Here is a 20,668-nt window from a genome sequence, read left to right as displayed (position 1 = left end):
ACAGCACAAGTCCATAGGAAGCTGCTGTATACTGAGTCTGACCCTCATCTAGCTCAGTGTTGTCTACACCAGGGATTCTCAGCGTTGGGCCCCCAGATGTTATTGGCATTCAACTCCCATACTTCCCAGCCAAAGACCACTGCAGCTGGGAATTATGGGAGTTGAAGTCCAATAACATCTGGGGACCCAACGTTGAGAATCCCTGGTCTACAATGACTGGCAGCAGCTTCTCCAAGGCTGCAGGCAGGAGTTTCTCTCAGCCCTACCTGGAGATGTTGCCAGGGACACAATCTGGGACCTTCTGCCTACAAGCAGATGCTCTAATGCTGCGTTATGGCCCCAGCACCAGAAGTGTGTGTGTGGGGGGGGGGGAATCCCAGCTTACCCTTTCCTTGCGAGGAAGGTCATCCGCCTGGCTTCAGCTCTCTCCCTCAGCACCGCCGGGTCCTGCACAAAGTGATCCTGCCACAGAACAGGAAGGACATGCGATTTTTAGAGATTCTGACGGAGCAGAAGCTTTCAAGAGAGCCACCTCCTGCGTGAATTCTTGAGTGGGGCCATTCTGTGAGAGGACTATAGCACACCAGAAATGGCACGTTTAAACTGCCTCCCAGAGGTCTCCTGGAAGGCTGAAATACATCAAGAGTGGCCTGAAACCCATTACTCATGCAGGAAAAAAGATATAAAACCAAAGGCGGCACCCACTAAGCCCACTGCCACAAGATGTGGCGACAGGCAACAGCCTGGATGGCTTTAAGAGGGGCTGAGACAAATTCATGGAGGACACAGGTCTATCAGTGGCTACTAGTCTGAGGGCTACTGGCCACTTCCAGCCTCACAGGCAAGATACCTCTCAATACCAGCTGCAGGGAAGTAACCGCAGGAGAGAGGAGGGCCTGCCCTCCCCTCTTGCCTCCTGTGGGCTTCTCAAAGGCATCTGGTGGGCCACGTTGTGAGACAGGATGCTGGGCTAGAGGGCCTCCTTGGAACTGATCCAGCAGGGCTGCTCTTATATGTCCACTGTACAATGTACCTGAAACAGGGTCGTTCCATTGTGATCATTTAACATTTCACCGCCACTTTAAAAAAAGCAAAAGAAAGAAAGAAAGTTCTCCAAGCCATTAACAGGCGAGAGAGAAGATAATTTGGTTTGCTCTCTAAAAAGAAATGCAAGGGAGGCTCCAGCCACTGGGACGGAAACTATGCGGCTAGGCTGAAGAGAGACAGTTGCTCTCCCCCTGCTAAGGAGAAGGGAGCTCCCACGTCCTAAAGGTACCTCTCAGCTTAGTTATCCTGAACCCCACCACCATTGAGATCATCCGGAGAGGTCTGTCTGCATCTGGTGGCTACTCAGGGATGGGCCTTCTCTGTTGCTGCCCTGAGGCTTTGGAATAATGTGCTCCCTGCTGAAATAAGAGCCTCCCCATCTCTGACAGTTTTTTTAAAGGTCTTTAAAGACACATCTGTTCATCCAGGCTTTTAATTAAATATCGTTTTAATAGTTTTAACACTGCTTAAAGATACTGTTTAAAAAATTTCTAAATTGTTGTAATGTTTTAACTTTCTGTTATTTATTTTGCTTTAACTTTTTCTGTTAGTTTTGCTTTGTTGTAAACTGCCCAGAGACATAAGTTTTGACGTAAGTTAAATAAACAAACAAACTTCTTCTAGGGAGAAGGTCCACTGGCACAAGAAAAGGCCATTGTGGCAGAGGATGATGAGAAATGTAGTCCAACAACAGCTGGGGACCCAAGATCGGAAGCCCTTCTTCCAGAAGAGGGGAAGGCAACCTCAGCTCACTAGCCGAGGTTTAAGCATCTTACTCAGATTGCTTAGCCTACCCAGATTCACCCAGACTTCAGCTTTCTTAAAAAAAAAGAAAAAGAAAAAGCTGAGCTCCAGCCCTTGGTCAAAGCGGAGCTAGAGAGCAAAACGGGCAGTCACTCTTGAGCTCAAAAAGGATTTTCCAGCCAATTTACATAATATGCAAATTAGGCCCCCAGATTTAGAAAGCCAGAATAGGGCAACCCGACACGGGATGGGCCCCTGCATGAAGCCGGGTGCTGGACTGGGTGGGCCTTTGGCCCGATCCAGCAGGGCTGGTCTTATGTTCTTCCAGCAATGCCAGGGACAGAACGTGGAGTCCCCACATCACGCAGAGCATCTGCTCTGCCATGGAGTTTGCTCGGGAGTGGAAACCCAGCAGAACATTCAGTTCATTCCCTCCCAACTCAACAAGTTCCTAGTGAGAAAGCCTAGCTATTAATAGCAAAAAGCTGGAAAAGTGACAGGAAGGCAAGAAGAGATAAATGGCTTTCCAAAGTTTGGAACGCTCTAATTATAAGGAAATTAACTACCATAATTAAAGGCAGACTGCGCAGAAATAAAGTTACATCAGAGTTTATAGAGGACTGGTAAAAGTTCACACATACTGGAATATGAGTAAACCTCAGGAGAACACAGATGCACAATGATCCACCTGAGAAATGAGGTGCACTTTTGGAACTGATCTTTGTATGGCCACATAGGAGAGAGTGAATCGATGTCCCCAAAGAAAGAACGCTTCTTGTTCTGAAGTTGTGTCAGGGCCAGGGCAGGTAACCTTGGCTCTCCAGGAGGACTACAACTCCCATCACCCACAGCCACCATTTACTGGGAGCCTGTTCCAAGCGTCTGAGCCCACTCAGAGAAGCGCTTTGGGCAGTGTCTGCACCAGAACCGGCCTCGTCGTCTCTCACACAGTGAGCGACTCCTCCTGCCCCACAGACAGAGGTGTCAGCTCTGTGACATGCCCAGGCGGTCCAACGGGACTCGGGGGAAAGCCGCCCCCCGCCCCGTCCCCAGCGCCTTCCCAGCACTAACGGGAAGGGAAGCCCACTCCGCAAGAGAAAAGCCTCTCTGGGTTGCCTGTCAAGCCAGCCACCAGGGAGAGGGCCGTGGGGAGCGGTGGGGGTTGCCGTGCCTCTCAGAAGCGCACTCTCTGGAGATGGAGCCAGCCACTGTGGCAAGGTGCTTCCACCACGCAGCTGGGCCCAAGGATGCCTGGCTGGTGGCCACCTGAAGAGCACCTACCCGAGGGACTCCAAGCCAGGAGTCTCCAGGGGAAACTGGCCGCTCGGTGGAGCCCAACCCACTCTCCCTACCCTCCACCCCCATGAAGCAAGGGATGGGACCCCGGTCACATTGGTCTTGCCCTCCTCCTTCCACGTGGCTCAAGGTCCTCGGGACAGGCCTGTCGAACAGGAACTCCACTCCGCCACGGGGCACCGAGACCCCACCTTGCCCACGGGCCCCCATAGAGCCTTCTTCCCCCCAAACCGCGATGCAGGCGGCACTCACTCACACCACCCCCCGCCCCCCGGAATCAAGGCATGGGAGCCCGGCCCCAGTCACCTTGGCAGCTTCCTTTCCGTCCTCCTCCTCGTCATCCTCCTCTTCCGCCTCCTCCTTCTCCTGCTCTTTCGGCCTCAGGACCTGAGGGATGGTAAACGGCCTAAGGGGGACACAGCGGGGAGAATTTCAGGAGGTCCACAGGCTCTGGAAGCCAAATTCGGAACGCCACAATGGCTCCCCCCCCCCACACGCCCAAGGCTGGGCAGCTACACAAGCCAGGAATGCCTCCCATTCTAATGACTGGGGGAGCTTTGCACATGCTCTGGAGGAGTAGGTGGGAATGGGGCGGGGGGAGAAGTTCAGTTTCCCCCTCCCTCCCTCCCTCCCTCCCCATAGGAAGCTGCCTCCTACTGAGTCAGGCCCTTGGTCCATCTAGCTCAGTGTTCTGTACACTGACTGGCAGTGGCTCTCCAAAACCCGATGACACAATACACAGGGGCCTGCAAGCTGGATTTTCCAGACATAAACAGGATCCGGATCAGACTGGGGTGTGGCGGGGAGGGGTACAGAACACTGTACAGAACACTGAGCTAGACTTTGTCCTTTTGTCCCGGCTTGCATCCCTTTGCTTGCAGCTGCTATTTGATGCAGAGGGAGAGCAGGGCGGTGCGGGGGATTCCCATAGGCACCAAGGAGAGCTTCTTTCCCAGGGCAAAACAAAGAGGACCGGGTGCTTAGCCTTGAAAAGATAGACAAGTCTGCTAAAGGGAACCCACCGGGAATGGGATGCTGGGCTCTGCAGATGTAGAAAGGAGGTGTAACTGAGCCAGGCAAAAATAGGGCTGCGGGATGAAACAGGCGAAGTCAAGTATCATAATGGAAGTGCCAAATGACAAAAATGCCACTTCAGACGTGGTCTCAAGAAGAGGTGTGGACGTCCTTAGTTCTTAGCACTTCCATTATGATACTTGACTTCGCCTGTTTCATCCTGCAGCCCTATTTTTGCCTGGCTCAGTTACACCTCCTTTCTACATCTTTGATTGTTATTGTACATGCTTATATTTATGCATCCTGTATTGTGAGAAGGCATTTTGTGTATTATATGTTATCAGTTGGTTTGAGTATCACTGCATGCATTATTTTTCCTGTTGAATTATCTAAATTAGATTCATGATTTTTGTTTATTTATTATTGACTTATTGTTTCTGAATATATATTTCCAGTGTTTATCCACATTTTCAGTGTTTGGTCATTACATTATCTGCAATTTTTTGTAGTCACGGTGGGACTTCCCTTTCCCCTCTTCATTGCCTATTTTGTGCACAAGCAGTTATGCAGGCCTGTTCCCCATAGGGGAGGAGAGCTGGTCTTGTGGGAGCGAGCACAATTTGTCCCCTTCGCTCAGCAGGGTCTGCCTTGGTTGGGATGGGAGACTCCCTGCGAGCACTGTAAGAGATTCTCCTTGTGAATCTCCCCTTGCGGGAGGGGTGGGTGAGGCCATAGCTCAGTGGAAGAGCATCTTCCCAGGTTCCGTCCCTGGCAGCATCCCCAGATAGGGTGAGGAGAGACTCCTGAGGGGAACTTTGGAGAAGCCGCTGCCAGTCTGGGTTGACAATCCTGAGCTAGATGGACCAAGGGTTGGACTCAGTAGAAGGCCGCTTCCTCTCTTCCTCCAGGACTCCAGACTCACCTCCGACTGATCAGCTCGTCGTCTGAGTCGGCATCGTTGGCTCCCACCTGGTTGCCATCGTAGGTATCGTCGTATTCGTCTTCGTAGTCATCGGGGTAGAGAAGGCCGGCTCCGTCCTGCTCCGTGGTCTCCTCCACGACCACGGAGTACTGGCTGTAGCGCTCCCTCTGCTCGGCCACGAGGCGCTTGTCGTTCAGCAAACTTCTGGTCGTGGACCGGTCACTCCTATGGGGCTCAAGGGTGGGGCGGCAAAAAAGCAACGTGCAAAAGGAGTCCAAGTCGGTCTCTGTTATTGCAAACCTTTAACACAAAGATAAACCCAGGACAAGGGGGTACTGGTGCCCAGTGCAATTGCCCAAACTGGAATTCATCGGGGAGTCCCCTGCAAAAGGCACATGGGGTAGGGATTTGCATGGAACTGGCAAGGGCCAGGTTGAAGGTGGGGGGGGGCATCTTTAAGGGCGGGGGAGGGTGCACTTCCCCACCCCCATACCACACTCCCCCCACCGGCGCAGAAGTTAGAAAAGTTGTCTGGTGGGGCAGCAGTGTGCCTCCCTCCCGCCCCATTCCCTCCATGGTCCGGAAGTAGCCCATGCGTGTGTGCACACCCGGCATACTAGTTCCAGTCACTTCCGGACCGAGGAAGGAACGGGGCGGCAGGGAGGTACGCTGCTGCCCTGCTGGACCACTTTTTAAGAGAGTGCGGGGTGGTGGTGGTGGTGGGGGAATGCACCTTACCCTGCCCTGCCCTTAAAGGTGTCTCCCCCCCCGCAACCTCGCCACCTTCGAACCGGCTGAACTGCAGGCTGTTCGAACCTGTTCGGACTCCGGAGGCCCATAAAAGGGCCTCCAAATAGGTTCATGCACATCCCTAACGTGGGGGGGGGGGTGATCTGGCAGTGCGGCAGCATTCCTAGGTACACAGCGCCCCCTGACGGCACAAAGGGACCTCAGTTTGTGACTGCGAAATACCTGCTCATGCTTATCCCCACCGCAGAGAGACTTTGGCCCCGTGAGGCAGAAACCACAGAACCGGCAACTCCTCTTTTGCCCCTTTTACTGAGACATTTGGGCCCAGCTTATCGTTCCGCTGCTTGGCAAGCACCCTGGCTGCCCAAACCATGTCTATACCCGGTTGCTACTTTCGGATGAAGACCTGACCTTCACGGATAACACTGCCACGTTCTGCCTGGCACTGTGCAGGATCTGCCAGGTCGCAACTGCCAGGCCATTTCCCTAGATCAGCTCTGCATCATTTTAAACTGCTATTCTACCTTTTTTTTAAAAAAAGCGTTCCTATTTAGATGCCTTATTTTATATACCCCGTTTTAGCCACTGCTTATTGCATTTTATACGTTCATAATTGTTTTAATACAGCTGTTTAACTAACTCATAGCTACCCTCTTTTCTAAGGATAGCACCTTTATAGTAGCAGTAGTATTATAAGATAGCTTTATACTATTAGAGTAGTGATTTTAAAGTAATGAGAGTTTTGTAGTTCCATAATGTGTTGTTATTATTTTGGAACATGCTCTACTGTTCTATCTTATGCTGCTCTTGGAACGTAATAAAGACCAGGAAAGGGATCTTGGGGTTGTGGTTGACAGCTCGCTGAAAGTGTCTATTCAATGTGCGGCAGCTGTGAAAAAGGCCAATTCCATGCTAGGGATCATTAAGAAGGGGATTGAAAATAAAACGGCTAACATTATAATGCCCTTATACAAAACTATGGTGCGACCACACTTGGAGTACTGCGTACAGTTCTGGTCACCACATCTTAAAAAGGACATTGTAGAACTGGAGAAGGTGCAGAAGAGGGCAACCAAGATGATCAGGGGCCTAGAGCACCTTTCTTATGAGGCCAGGCTACAACACCTGGGGCTTTTTAGTTTAGAAAAAAGACGACTGCGGGGAGACATGATAGAGGTCTATAAAATCATGCATGGCGTGGAGAAAGTGGAGAGAGAGAGATTCTTTTCCCTCTCACACAACACTAGAACCAGGGGTCACTCCATGAAATTGATTGCCAGGAGGTCTAGGACCAACAAACGGAAGTACTTTTTCACACAACGTGTGATCCACTTGTGGAACTCTCTGCCACAGGATGTGGTGACGGCCAACAACCTGGATGGCTTTAAGAGGAGTTTGGATGACTTCATGGAGGAGAGGTCTATCAATGGCTACTAGTCAGAGGGCTGTGAGCCACCTTCAGCCTCAAGGGCAGGGTGCCTCTGAGTACCAGTTGCAGGGGAGTAATGGCAGGAGAGAGGACACGCCCTCAACTCCTGCCTGTGGCTTCCAGCGGCATCTGGTGGGCCACTGTGCGAAACAGGATGCTGGACTAGATGGGCCTTGAGCCTGATCCAGCAGGGCTGTTCTTATGATTGGTTGATTGCTTGGAGAAGCCGCTGCCAGGCTGTGAAGGCAATACTGAGCTAGATAGACCAATGGTCTGACTCAGTATATGGCAGTTTCCTATATAATGTCTGCGGGCCAACATGTCTCGGGCCGACACTGAGGCACTTGGCAGGCACACAAGGCGAGGAACAAGCTAGTTAAGAAACAAGACTGCAGGGGCCATGGAAAACGGGTTGGGCTGGATGCGATAGCCAGGGCTGGCCGGTCCGCGAGACAGACTTAGACAGTCACCAAGGACACCCATTTTGGCGGGGGGGGGGGAGCAGATAAGCAGTGCCAGAATAAAGCAGTGTCAGTTCTTCTCTCTCTCCCCTTCTCGTTTTGCACCCCTGAACTACTGCACAGTGATGGAAGAGGTCTATGGAAAAGAGAATCACCACTCCTGAAGGCAGCCTGTAGAAGAGCCATTTATCCTGCAACCTGGACAGCCTACCTGGAAGACAGATGGACTCACCTTTTGCCTTTCTGCACCCGGGACATATCCACAGAGTCTTTGCTGAAAACATCAAACTCATCATCCTGGAAAACATTGCACCGCGAAGTGACCAGAGGGTTGGGGTCTGGCTTCACAGACCTGGGAGGAGAAAAGTCAAACACTCAGGATCTTAAAGGGAGCACAAAGCAGAAACTCCCCATGCACCACCACAACAGCAACCCTTTATTTATGTGGACTTTTGTTAACCGAAAGCAACAAGACAACAATTTAAAATACAAAACATTGAAATTGTGCTATTTCGCTTTTATTCCCAACTAAATGTTCTCAGGTTTATTTCCCTTGTAGTTTCCCTAGATTTTGTTGGGTTATAACTCCCACCGTCCCTAGCCATTAAGAAACAAGAACCAACAGTGCAAATCAAGCAGATGGTCTGTTACGGTCAGGAAGCATCTCTATGATTGGAAACAGAGAGGATGAAGCTGATTATATCAAAAGGCTAGAAATATGAAGGAGTAGCAAAGCAAAAGCAAAGCAAACAAGATAGCTTTTGGGGGCCACTGAAGATATATTTATATCCCCTGCTAACTGAGCAAAGAGACATTTTTTAGAAGTGGAGATTCTATTGAGCAGGGGGAGAGCAACTGGCCCTCTCCGTCCCCAGCACAGCATCCCTCCAGTGGCTGTTGCTGGCTTCTACCTTGTGTTTCTTTTTAGATTGTGAGCCCTTTGGGGATAGGGAGCCATCTTATTTGTGTATTTAGATCTATGTAAACCACTTTGGGAACTTTTGTTGAAAAGCGGTTTGTAAATATTTGCCGTAATATTTAATATCTCCTACTTATTTATTACATTTCTACCCGGCTCTTCCTTCCTCTGGGCAGCATATATAGTTTCTGCTCTCCACTGTATCATCAAAACAACCCTGTGAGGTAGGTTAAAAAAGAGAGAAGACAATGGCTGACATGCAAAGTAACGAAGCCGCTGCATAACAAGGCTGCGCTAAGCGCAAGCAGACAGCATCACTGGGCTCAATCGGGGGGGTTTCTGCACGGTGGCTCTCCCATGCCAACGTTCCCTTGGAAGAGGAAGAGCTGCAGATCTGTGACACAAGTGCATGGATGCTTTCAGTAACACAGCACAGCTGTACCAGATACTGCGAGATGCCTCTGGAACCCAAGAACATGGAGATACTGGGAGCAGCATTCCCCCTGGGGAGTGTGCGCGCACCCCTTTTTTGATGTCGGTTCATTTCAGCTCCCACCCAGGTTGAATCAGGAAGGCCCCACTCCGAGTGCAGGTGCACACACACTGCCTTGATACGGCTGCCCAGCACAAAACTCATTCCGCACAGAGATGAGAGAAAAATTAAGAGGGACCCATGGCTGGGAGTGTAGCTTCTGGAACGCAAGCTTGGTGCAAGGAAGCAGGAGTGCACAGAGCCAGTGGATTCCAGTCAGTGGCTGAGTTAAGGGCAGGCTGTAAACCTCACGGCTGCGTGTATGTGGGATTTGAACCCGACCCCCTGGTCTCCCCGATGCTAGCCCAGCCCTCTAACTGCCACAGCACGCTGCTTCCTTCTCTCCGTCTCTCGGTCTGCTCAGAGGCCTCAACAAGGCCATCCCTGCCCACCTCGGCATTGCACGGTCCAGGTTCTCCAGGGAGGCCACCAGCTTGCCCTCCAGAATGTTGTTGATCACTTGCTCCACGTTGTAGCCGTACTCCTCCAGGCAGGCCAGGACAAATCCGTCTCCGAGGTCCGGCAGGAGGTCCTTCACTTGGGAGATCAGGGAGTCCAGCTCCACCCCGGAGACCTTGGCCACGGATGCCGCAGCCGCTCCAGCGGACTAGAAAAGCCAAAAGGCCACGGGCAGTATTAGCCCAGGAGAGACACAACCAGTGTTCCCAGGCACAGGGAGCCCCAGCTGTTGTTGACTGCAACTCTCATCATGCCCAGCTGAAAAGGTCTTTGGCTGGGGGTGCTGGGAGTTGTTGTAGTCAACAACGGCTGGGGTTCCCTGTTTCAGGGAATGCTGGTCAGCATTGGGACAGGGAAGGGTGGGGCCAAGTAAGAAGGGGCAAACAGGGCAAAGAGCTGGTCAAATTACTTGGGCCCCCCCAGATAATGGTTTTCAATGAAGGTTAGGAACATAGGAAGCTGCTTCCTACAGAGTCAAACCCTTGGCCAATCTAGCTCAGGATTGTCTACACAGACTGGCAGCGGCTTCTCCAAGGTTGCAGGCAGGAGTCTCTCTCTCAGCCCTCTCTTGGAGATGCTGCCAGGGAGGGAACTTGGAAGCTTCTGCTCTTCCCAGAGCGGCTCCATCCCCTGAGAGGAATCGCTTACAGGGCTCACACATCAAGTCTCCCATTCATATGCAAACCAGGATGGGTCCTGCTTAGCCAAGGGGACCATTCATGCTGGCTGCCACAAGACCAGCTCTCCTCAGTCGCTCGAGGAGGAGGCTCCCAGTTGGCTCCCTGAAGACCCACGGTTCAAGTCTGGCAATGGCCGACGACCCCAGCGTGGGGCTTGGTGCAGTCCCCACTGGTCTTTAACTGTTCCGTCAAGAACCAGCACGAGCTGAAGCACCTCTTGCAGATGGGAAGCCAAGCAGCTTCGCACCATGAAAGCACGCAGCCAGCCTCCCGCCAGCCTCGGCGCCCGGCTCACCGTTCAGCAGAGTGGCGGGCACGGTCTGAATACCCACCTCGGTGTGATCTTCCTGACTGAGCCTCTCGGACCTCTCTGTGTTCCCCGGCAGCGCTTCTGCTGAGGCTCCCGCCGCGGCTTCTGGCCAGGGGGCATCCCGGGCCACTTTCCCCTTCCGGTCCACTCCTTCCCAGGCACTTTCCACAGCTTGCAGGATGTAAGCAGTCCGGGTCTCATCCCTACCCGACTGCGTCAAGGACACTTTCCTGATCCGTCTGTGGGGCACGTCCAACACCACCAGTGCTGTCACTGCTATCACTAAGCCCAAGTCCATGTAACTGGAATAAAAAGTATCCACCCCGCCTTTTCCAATTCTCTCCCCTACCTCTGGTCTCCCTCATGCCAATCTTCTAACAGGGTTGTTTTCAACAAATACAGCACATTGTGTAAAAAACTGTGCAGCAATGGGAAAGAAGAAAAACTCAAATATAAGCCAGAAATTGAGAGCCATTTGAGGTTATATGCAAGTCCAGAAGGGATTGTTGGTTGCTGAGCATGCGGGTGCAAACATCATTCCCAAATCTGATTTGAGTGGATGGAGGGTTGCAAACTGGCCATCCCTTACTGACATATTCAATAAACGGAAGCCCTGTTTCCCAAAACTTCTCTTGTTTTGTTACTCCTCTAGCTAACCTGATTTGATGGGTTAGCTTTTTGGACAGTGTGACCTTCCAGACCCTACTGAACCCATTTTCAATGGACAGACCCTTTTGAGGATTTCCAGTGTTTAGCTACCCAGAAGCTTTTCCTCCGGACTATTTATCTTTTATATTGTCACATTACAACCCCCTCGGGCAAAACATGAACCCACAGATCGTGTTATGCCTGGACTGGAGCCAGACATTCGCAGACAGAACATCCAGCTAATCTAAATACTGGGGGGGGGGGGCGTTAACCACCTGAAGCAGCCACCTCAGAGCTTCCCTGCTCATTCGGTCCTGGGGGGAAAGGGACACAGTTGAAAGGCTGCGGGAGAGACAGGGGTGGAGGGGGCAGGCTTAAAGCATTGGTTCCCCCCAGCCCTGAAGAGGTTCCCTACATGCCAACGCTTAAAGGGCCAAGGATACAAAGTCGAGGAAGCTTGCTGAAGGAGGCTCAGGTCATCTGCTACGGGGAAAAGCTCGTCGTAGTCACGGAGAAACCTGGAAGAACAAGGCCGAGAGGCACTCACCCACAGCACACGGACGAGGGAGTCAGCCCCACTGACCTCCATGGGTCTTGCTGCGGGACACAGTCGCTTGAATCGCATTGCAGGTCTTGGAGATTGATGTGCGGATGGAGCTCCCAGAAGGCCACAGTCATTTCTGAGCCCCACACTCTCGGCCTCACTGCCTGAGGGAGACCCCTAGTGAAGTTTGACTTCGGCGCCCCTGCCTGGCTCCCCAATCGGAGAAGTGGGAAGGCCTGGCTTCAACTGGAGCTACAGGAGCTCGTGAGGAGGTCACACGGACGACCAGTTATTAAGACCGGCCTGTGCTGGTTGGAAGATTTAGTGGGAGAGAGTTCCTTCCCAGTCTGTTCTGGGAGCAAAGCCCAAATGCCTCAGAGGTGAAAAGACCCCGCTGTGAATCTGGAAACCCAGCCTGAGCCCATTTCTTTTTGGAAATGAATGCTGAGGCAGGCCGTTTGGATTCAAGAGAGGAGGGCGTGCAGCCCTTGAGGGCAGCTCTTGACTGGGAGCTGAGGTGGCATGAACAAAGGAAACGGTGTCTTTGGGGGTGCAGAATACACAGGCCCTTCGCAGGGCAGGACTGCATCTTACATTCTCACGCCACTGTGCAGAACTCCAGGGCGGCAACACAAGAGGGAGAGACAGAATCCCTGGCAGTAATTTATTTTGGCACGGCTTATGCACTCCCCAAAAACGGGTGCCCTGCGTGACTAAGTCATGAAGTTTTAATTGTAAACCGCCCTGAGCCATTTTGGAAGGGCGGTATATAAATCAATCAATCAATCAATCAAACAAACAAATAAATAAAAAATCTGCCTGGTGGACGGGTCAGCCCGGAGGGCTCTTTGCTCTTCCTCTCCACATGAGAAACAGCCCTGAATAGAAATGTTCAGAAGGACCCGAGCTGGATTTTCAGGGGGCATGAAAGCTCTGGGAAAGATGCCGCTTCCCCCAGCAGGCAGCCACCACCACTGCTACAGGAGGAGACATTCCTGCAGCTGCACACACAGCAGCCCTGTTCTTAACAACCCTCCAGATGCAGCAGGGCACCTCCCTCACCAAACGCCTGGGGCAATGGTGGCGCTGTCGTCGTCCCCTCCCCCCCCGAAACCCCTGGCCAACCGCTCTCTCACCTCCTCTCCTGAAGCACTGAGGTAAAGATCTGAAGGAACTCTTCAATGTAGGGCTGGATATGGTCGCAGCTGCAACGAGAGGATTCCCCATTCATTGCTTTAGGTTCAGACCAGACTTGCCCGCCTGGGAGAAAGAGGCTCACTTTGGATAAGAACATAGGAAGCTGCCTTCGACCGAGTCAGACCCTTGGTCCACCTAGCTCAGTGTTGTCTACACAGACTGGCAGCAGCTTCTCCAAGGTTGCAGGCAGGAGTCTTCCCCAGCCCCATCTTGGAGATGCTGCCAAGGACTGGACCTGAGACTTCCTGTGCGCAAGCAAGCACACGGATGCTCTTCCACTGAGCTACGGCCCCATCCCCTGAGAGGAAGATCTGACAGCGCTCACCTGTCGTCTCCCATCCAAATGCAAACCAAGACAGACCCTGCTTAGCAAAGGGGGCAATTCATGCCTGCTACCAGAAGACTGGGTCTCCTCCCTTCAAGACCAGCAAGAGATTCTGGGTTCAATTCCCAGCTAAGTCTAGACCCCTATAAAGGGGGGCACGCCTTTGGGGAGGGACCATGGCTTGGGGGTCAGGCACATGGTTTGCACGCAGAGGGTCCCAGCTCCAATCCTTGGCAGCATCTCCAGTTAAAAGCAGATGGGGCAAGGCCCTTGAGTCCTCGGGGAGCCCCCAGAAGTCAGAGCAGAGAGGCCTGGACTATACAGGCTAGTTCTAGTATACCAGACTGGCCTGAGTCAGTATAAAGCAGCTCCAGAGGTTTGGAATATACCCCATTCAGCATAAAGCGGCTCCATACCTCCAACCATGTAGGTATTGCAGCTGGGATGATGGGAATTGTAGTCCAACATCATCTGGGGCCCCAAGCTTGAGAACCCCTGCAATAACCTCAGCTAGGTCTCTTTCTCATCCATCCAGTAATCCTCCTCCATTTCACCCAGTTTTCTCACCTTGTCTTTCCAAGGGCAACCCACTACCCCTCACCCCTCCGAGACAAGTACCTGTTCTCCAAAACGGGCTGAAGGCACAAATGGTTGATGATGATGTGGAAAACCTCCAACACCTTCTTCCTGGAATGAGACAGCCTCCTCCACAAGTCCGACATTAAGCTAGAGAGAGGGGGACATAGGAACACAGGAAGCTGCCATATACTGCGTCAGACCATTGGTCTATCTAGCTTAGTATTGTTTTCACAGGTTGGCAGCGGCTTCTCCAAGGCTGTAGGCAGGAGTCTCTCTCAGCCCTCTCTTGGAGATGCTGCCAGAGAGAAAACTTGAAAACTTCTGCTCTTCCCAGAGCAGCTCCATCCCCTGAGGGGAAGATCTTCCAGTGCTCACACATGGTGTCTCCCATTCAAAAGCAAACCAGGGTGGAGACAAGTCATGCTTGCTACCACAAGACCAGCTCTCCTCTCCATGTTTGTGTGTTGAGTGGGCAGGGACACAGAGCATCCACTCAGTCGTGCGATTTATTTCTGGAGACGGGCCAGTGGTAAAGACATATTTGCATCAGCACTTAACCTTCTAGGAGAAAAGCAAAGTCAGCACTTCATTGCACTGACTGACATGCAGCAGAGCATCCTGTGGCTTCTTTAACCCCTGCTAAGTGGACAGAGGCACCTTTTTTAACGTGGTGATTCTCTTTATTGAGCAGCGGGGAGAGCAACTTGCCCTCTCCACTTCCAGCACAACAGCCCTCCAGTGACTGTTGCTGGTGTCTCTCTTGTGTATCTTTTTAGATTGTGAGCCCTTTGGGGACAGGAAGCCATCTTATTTATTTATTATTTCTCTATGTAAACCGCTTTGGGACCTTTTGTTGAAAAGCGGTATATACATATTTGTTGTTGTTGTTTCTGCACCACTACATATATTGAAAAACAACCACCAACAACACCACCCCACATTTGCACTAAACAGCTTGGGACCAGGTTATTTGAGAGCATGCCTTGCCCCATATGTCCCAACCCGGACCTTGAGATCTTCTTCGGAGGGCCTGCTCTGGGTGCCCCGGCCAAATGGCTATTAGGGAGAGGGAGGGGCCTTTTTGGTGGTGGCACCCTGTTTATGGAATAGCCTCCCGAGTCAGGCTTGCCTGGCGCCATCATTTTGTTCTTTTGGATGCCGGGTGAAGACCTTTGTGTGCAATCAGGCTTTTTAAAAATTGATTTAAAAAAAAAAGGTTTTTAAATGGTTTGGGGTTTTTTTTGTGATTTGTCATGCTTCATGTATTTTTATTGGATTTTTTTAATGTTGTTTTGTGAGCTGCCCAGAGAACAATTGGTTAAGGGGTGGCTAACAAATCAAGTTTATTATTATTATTATTATTTCTTGTTTACACAGTCAGACAGGTGTTATTGACTGGTTTGTTTTATCCAGGCATCGAGTCCTTCCCAAGGACCTGGGATGGCTGAATTTTATTGTCAGTTGTTATAGATATTGTCGCAGAATATAGGCTGTTCCCAGTAAAGCTGCTTTTTGTAATTGGCTGATGGTGATTTCCGTGGCCCCGATGGTGTTGAGGTGCTCTTCAAGGTCTTTTGGAACTGCACCCAGGGCGCCAATGACCACTGGGATTATTTGGGTCTTCTTCTGCCACAGCCTTTCAATTTCAGTTTGTAGATCTTTGTATTTTGTTATTTTTTCTATTTCTTTTTCTTCTATTCTGCTATCCCCTCAGGTATTGCTATGTCGATTATTTTGACTTGTTTTTCTTTCTTCTTGACTACAGTTATTTTATTATTATTATTCTTATTATTATTATTATTATTTTATTATTATTATTATTATTATTAGAGTCCTACTGCACAAATGCAGCTGTGCAACACTACAGCTATTCCTTCCCAGTGGAAACTGCCCGCAGGATGCTGTGGCACGTGACAGCCACTACATTTGGGCATAACGCGGTAAGTACACGTTTGTGTCACACACAAAAACCCCAGACTAGAGTGTCAAGGAAACGGGGGTCTTGAATTCAGAGCCTTGGCCAGCAGCGCAGAAGACACACACTTGGCAGAGCGGGCGCACTGATGCCGGAGTGGCCAGGACGTCTCCCTGGGAACACACCTGCTATCTTCATGTTGTCTCTTCTTAATTGCAGACTCCACTTCAGGCATCACCAGTTCATAAAATGCGGCCAGCCTACAAAACACGTGCAAGGAATGGAATACAATCACTAAATAAGACCGTAAGTGGGTTGGGCTCGGCTTACCATGGAACACTTTGGGGTTTTTTTAACGTTTCTATACCAATATCAATGATATTGTTAATAGCAGTAATAAATATATTGTTATTATTGATCACTATCTGCGTTCCGCTGCACTGTATGTGAACCAATCAACACCCTGAAACACACACGTGGGCACAGAAAACGTACCTGTAGCAGAAGTCATGCTTTTGGAACGTCTGGCAGGCGGAGGGAAAGACATCCAGAAAGGCCCAAAGGGTGACGCAGGTGTCACACAGGTACAGTACAATATCCCTCAACTCCTGCGGGGGGGGGAATCACAGAAAATCACTGTATAGAACCCCATTCCGTTTTTAGAGGTATTGAAAACTGAGAGACAAAAACAAGCCCCCACCCGACGTCCCCCTCTCCCCACGGTCTGTGGGTCGTCCTCCTCCCCCTCAGACTGGGCAAAGCAAAGCAGCTAAGAACGTGAGACCTGGGGAAGAACGTGAGACCTGGGGAAGACCCAGCAAGGCCCGCTTGGCAGGGTAAGGGAAGCCACCCCAGGCCTCCCACTCGCTGAAGGGCAGGAAAACGGCCGTCCTGCATTTCGCGCGGCGGGAGCAGCACCTTGGATGGTTGGTAAGGTGTCCGTGGCATCGGACCCCGTGAGCTCGGAGCCGAAGCGAGAGCCAGCAGCATACTGTAAAAACTGGGGGGCAGGATAGTGCTGAGTCAAGGCACACCACCCTGCTCGGGTGCTTTCTAAACCGTGGGGCGGTTCTCACGACTGGCCATCATGAGAATCCCCCCTGCAAGGGAAGAGGAGGGGGAAATGGCTGTCCGCAAGTGGGGGACGGGAGCAGCGAGACGGCCACCCGCCTTCCACAGCTCACAGGCGGGCGTCCCCAGCCACCCCCTCCACCTTGCTTGTGGGATTCTCATGCTGGCAACTGGAAGTGCGTGCCAGAGCGGCTCCGGGGTGGGGGGGAGGTGGGCACGTGTCCCCCCAAAACAAGAACCTTGCCCACCCTACCCCCATATTTATGAGCAACATGGTGATGGACTATAGCAGGATGAGGCCCCCTCCCAGTGTGGAACCGTCAGCAGAGTCGCTGCCCTTCCAGTCCAGTATTCTGCCTCCAGCCAGCCACACGTTTTTGGGAAACTCCCAGCAAGGCCCCAAGGCAACAGCCTGTCTCCATTGCTCGGCCCCACCCCCAGCAGCTGATGCTCAAGAGACAGAACCTCCACGTTCAGATGCAGTCTATATAACCACTCTGCTATATCTCCTCTTCCATTAATTTGCTTCGAATGGCCCTTTTAAAACCATCTAAGCCGGCAGCTGCCGACATATCTTGTGGCAGTGAGTTCCACAAATGCATTATGCGTTGTTGGAAGAAGTCCTCTCTTTTGTCTGTCCTGAGTGGTCCCGCCACTCTGCTTCGGTAGGTGATCCCCCCACACACGCACACACCCTGCCCAAGTTCAAATATTAAAGAGAAACGGAGGGAAACTGCTTTCTCTCCATACCCCAGACAGTCACCCAGTTTCATGCTTAGCATGGGACACATGATACCTCACCAGCCAACAGCATCCCTCATCCCTAGCATTGATAGCAGCCTATTAGACCCAAGTAGCATCTCTCCAGTGATCTATTCTCTTCTTTCTCTCCCCGTAGTCATGGAGGGGGACAGGTGTGGGTGTGTGTGGGTGTGGGTGTGGGTGTGTGTGTGTGTGTGTGTGTGTGTGTGTGTGTGTGTGTGTGTGTGAAGACACTCTGCTTCTGACAAAGGAAGGTTCCAGGGAGATTCCAAGAAGAGAGGCACACGCAGCGCTCAAAGAGTCCAAGCAAGCCGGCTCAGATTCATGTGATGGGAAATGCCGGCTCACCCAGTCACAGGACAGGCAAGAGAAGCGATGACCAGGGACCACGTGCCGGGTGAGACAGAGGCCTTTGGCTGGGGAGGGGGAGCCCAGCTGGGGTCAGGCTGGGGCTCTGCCGGGGGGGGGGGGAGACGGGCCGCAGTGCACACACCCACCTGCAGGGGGAGCTCCCCAGGCGCCGGCCGGATCCTCTCCTCCAGCCTCTGCGGGGTGGCTGGGGCTGCTTCGCATTGCAAGCCGCACGTCTGCAGGATGCTGCTGAACACCTACGAGGCCGAGAAGAGACTCAGGGCGAGGCCACCTTTGAAGGTGGGTCTCATTGGACCGAGGGGATCTGCCCCCCCCCAGCCAAAACACAAGGAGAATTCTAACCAGGACCCCCAGCCACCCTCTTCCCTCCAAAAAAGGGGGCTGGCTGGGGGGGGGGTTTCCTAACCAGGACTTTCAATCATGCTTTGCTTTCAAAAGGACAGAAGCCACCAGAAAGCAACACACACACACCCTGGTTTACATTTTCATCTTGGGAGATCAGCGAATCCCTCCTGGCCTCAGGAACTCCCCTCAGCCCCCACTTGCCACAGAAAGACCATGGCAAAGGACAAAAGGCCACAAGACCCCTCCCCGGCGCACAGTACAGTCCATCCTGGGTGGACCGACCAAGAAGATCTACGCTGCTGGATGCTGCTGGAATACCGTGTCCCCTGTCACAGGGTAGGGACGTGCACGAACTGTGGCTCGAGCACCGGTTCGGCACCACAGGGAGGGGAGCGGGAGCGTTAAGGAGGAGGAGATCACGTCCTCACCTGTTTCCTGCTAGGGTGGCGCTCGGCTCAGATAGCCCCACGCGGTACCAGCATGCGCATGGCATCAGCGTTCCCTCTAAGAGCGATTCCCAGAGGTTGTCGATGCACCTCCCATAATCCACAAGCAAAAGCCACTGCAGCTGGAGACTCTGGGAGTTGTAGTCAGCAATACCTGGGAATCCCTTTTAGAGGGAACAGTGCATGGCATCCATGCATGCGCTATTTGCGTGGTTGGCATGGTGGTGTTGACCACGCAAGCAGTGCCCACCTATGCACGGACACCGTGTGTGTGCTGGCGCTGCACGGGGTACTTGGGCTGAGTGCCACCCCAGCAGGAAGCAGGCAAGGACCTGATCTCCTCTTTCTTAAAGTTCCCGCTCCCCTCCCTGTGGCACCAAGCCAGTTCTCAAACCGCGGTTCATGCACACCGCTATCACAGGGGTTCCCAGATGCTGTCCATTACAGCTCCCCTAACCCCCAGCTGCAACGGCCAAAGACGTGAACAAACATCGAGGAATTCCTGTGGCAGGGAGCACCGTTCTCCAGCAGCACAGTTCCCCATTTCTGCCCTTTCTCAGGATGCTCTCCGTGGTATGGTTCACTGCATGGTATTTCTAATCTGGCCTGTAAATTATGCAGAGGAGGACAGGAGGGGCTCAGAAGACACCCCAGAGGCGGCGGCAGCAGCAGCACCTGAAGAACTGTAGGCACGGTTTCATCCAAGTCACTGTAGTAGCTGGGCTGCTGCGTAAAGACGTTTTCTGAGGGAAGGCCGAGAAAGAGAGATTAACCGAAGGCTAGTTAAAAGACTGGATGCCACAGATGGCCACACACTAGTCAAGATGCCCTCTACGCTTTCTCTTCAGATAACAGTCTATGAAACCTGTTTAATGACCTTACTGCACTCAACTACAAACATTACCTTACCCCTGCTCACTGGGCAAAGAGGCACCTTTTAACGTGGTGATTCTCGTGGTGATTGAGCAGGGGGAGAGCAACTGGCCCTATCCATCCCCAGCACAGTGACTGTTGCTGGGGTCTGTCTTGTGTTTCTTTTTAGATTGTGAGCCCTTTGGGGATGGGGAGCCATCTTATTTATTTGTTATTTCTCTGTGTAAACTGCCCTGGGCCATTTTTGGAAGGGCGGTATAGACATTGAACAAACAAACAAATAAATAATTTATATACTGCTTCGAGTTACTAACCAAACACGAAGGCCTCTCCAGGGAGGTCTGGGGAAGATCCCCGTCCCAAAATCCAGAAAGCCACTGCCAGTCAAGGTAGACACTACTTAGCTAGATGGACTGCAACTACTACAACCACCAGTACCAAGATGTACAGCACTTTGGGAACATCCAACTTCTTTTGCAGTTACCTTTTGAGGCTTTCCCTCCTTATGGAGGGTGTCAATGATGGTTTTCTGCACAACTGTCAAGTCAGCAGTCTTTCCCATGATTGTGATTCCTAATGAACCAGACTGAGAGGCCATTTAAAGGCTCGGGAACCCTTTGCAGGTGTTATGGATTGATTAGCTGATTGGAGTGGGACACCTGGAGCCTAGACTGTTGACCCTTTTCACAGTATTCTAATTTTCTGGGATTGTGGATTTGGGGTTCTCATGAGCTGTACGCCATGATCATCACAATTATAACAAATTAAGGCTTGACTTATCTCGCTTTGCATGTAATGCGTCTATCTCATATATCAGTTTCACCTTTTAACTTGCATTACTGAAATTAATGGACTTTTGCACGATATTCTAATTTTTCGAGTTTCACCTGTATATGCTGCTTTTCAACAAAGTGCTCATAGCAGCTTAAATGGAAAAGTGAACATACAAGATGCTTCCCTTTCCCAAGAGAGCTCACAAGCTAAGATAAGACAGAGACCAACAACCACTGGAAAGACTCCAGGCTGGA

At 51.7% G+C, this 20,668-nt stretch overlaps 1 protein-coding gene across 1 annotated transcript in view; it reads right to left on the bottom strand.

The window, feature by feature from the left end:
• Positions 1-20,668, bottom strand: part of ASCC2 (activating signal cointegrator 1 complex subunit 2) — a 31,726-nt gene that overhangs the window by 833 nt on the left and 10,225 nt on the right. Inside the window, exons 6-18 of the mRNA XM_053280061.1 lie at positions 19,443-19,510; positions 18,102-18,212; positions 16,267-16,379; positions 15,957-16,031; positions 13,896-14,003; positions 12,892-12,960; positions 11,655-11,729; positions 10,586-10,766; positions 9,507-9,721; positions 7,896-8,015; positions 5,024-5,248; positions 3,394-3,493; positions 386-462 (exon numbers count right to left, since the gene is read on the bottom strand). Coding sequence (XP_053136036.1) covers positions 386-462; positions 3,394-3,493; positions 5,024-5,248; positions 7,896-8,015; positions 9,507-9,721; positions 10,586-10,766; positions 11,655-11,729; positions 12,892-12,960; positions 13,896-14,003; positions 15,957-16,031; positions 16,267-16,379; positions 18,102-18,212; positions 19,443-19,510 — 1,537 coding nt within the window. The remainder of the gene's footprint in view (positions 1-385; positions 463-3,393; positions 3,494-5,023; positions 5,249-7,895; positions 8,016-9,506; positions 9,722-10,585; positions 10,767-11,654; positions 11,730-12,891; positions 12,961-13,895; positions 14,004-15,956; positions 16,032-16,266; positions 16,380-18,101; positions 18,213-19,442; positions 19,511-20,668) is intronic.

Source organism: Hemicordylus capensis, chromosome 15, assembly GCF_027244095.1.
Source record: "Hemicordylus capensis ecotype Gifberg chromosome 15, rHemCap1.1.pri, whole genome shotgun sequence".
Taxonomy (NCBI): Eukaryota; Metazoa; Chordata; class Lepidosauria; order Squamata; family Cordylidae; genus Hemicordylus; species Hemicordylus capensis.
The sequence above is the reverse complement of the archived record's forward strand: the minus strand, read 5'-3'. Positions and strand labels throughout refer to the sequence as shown.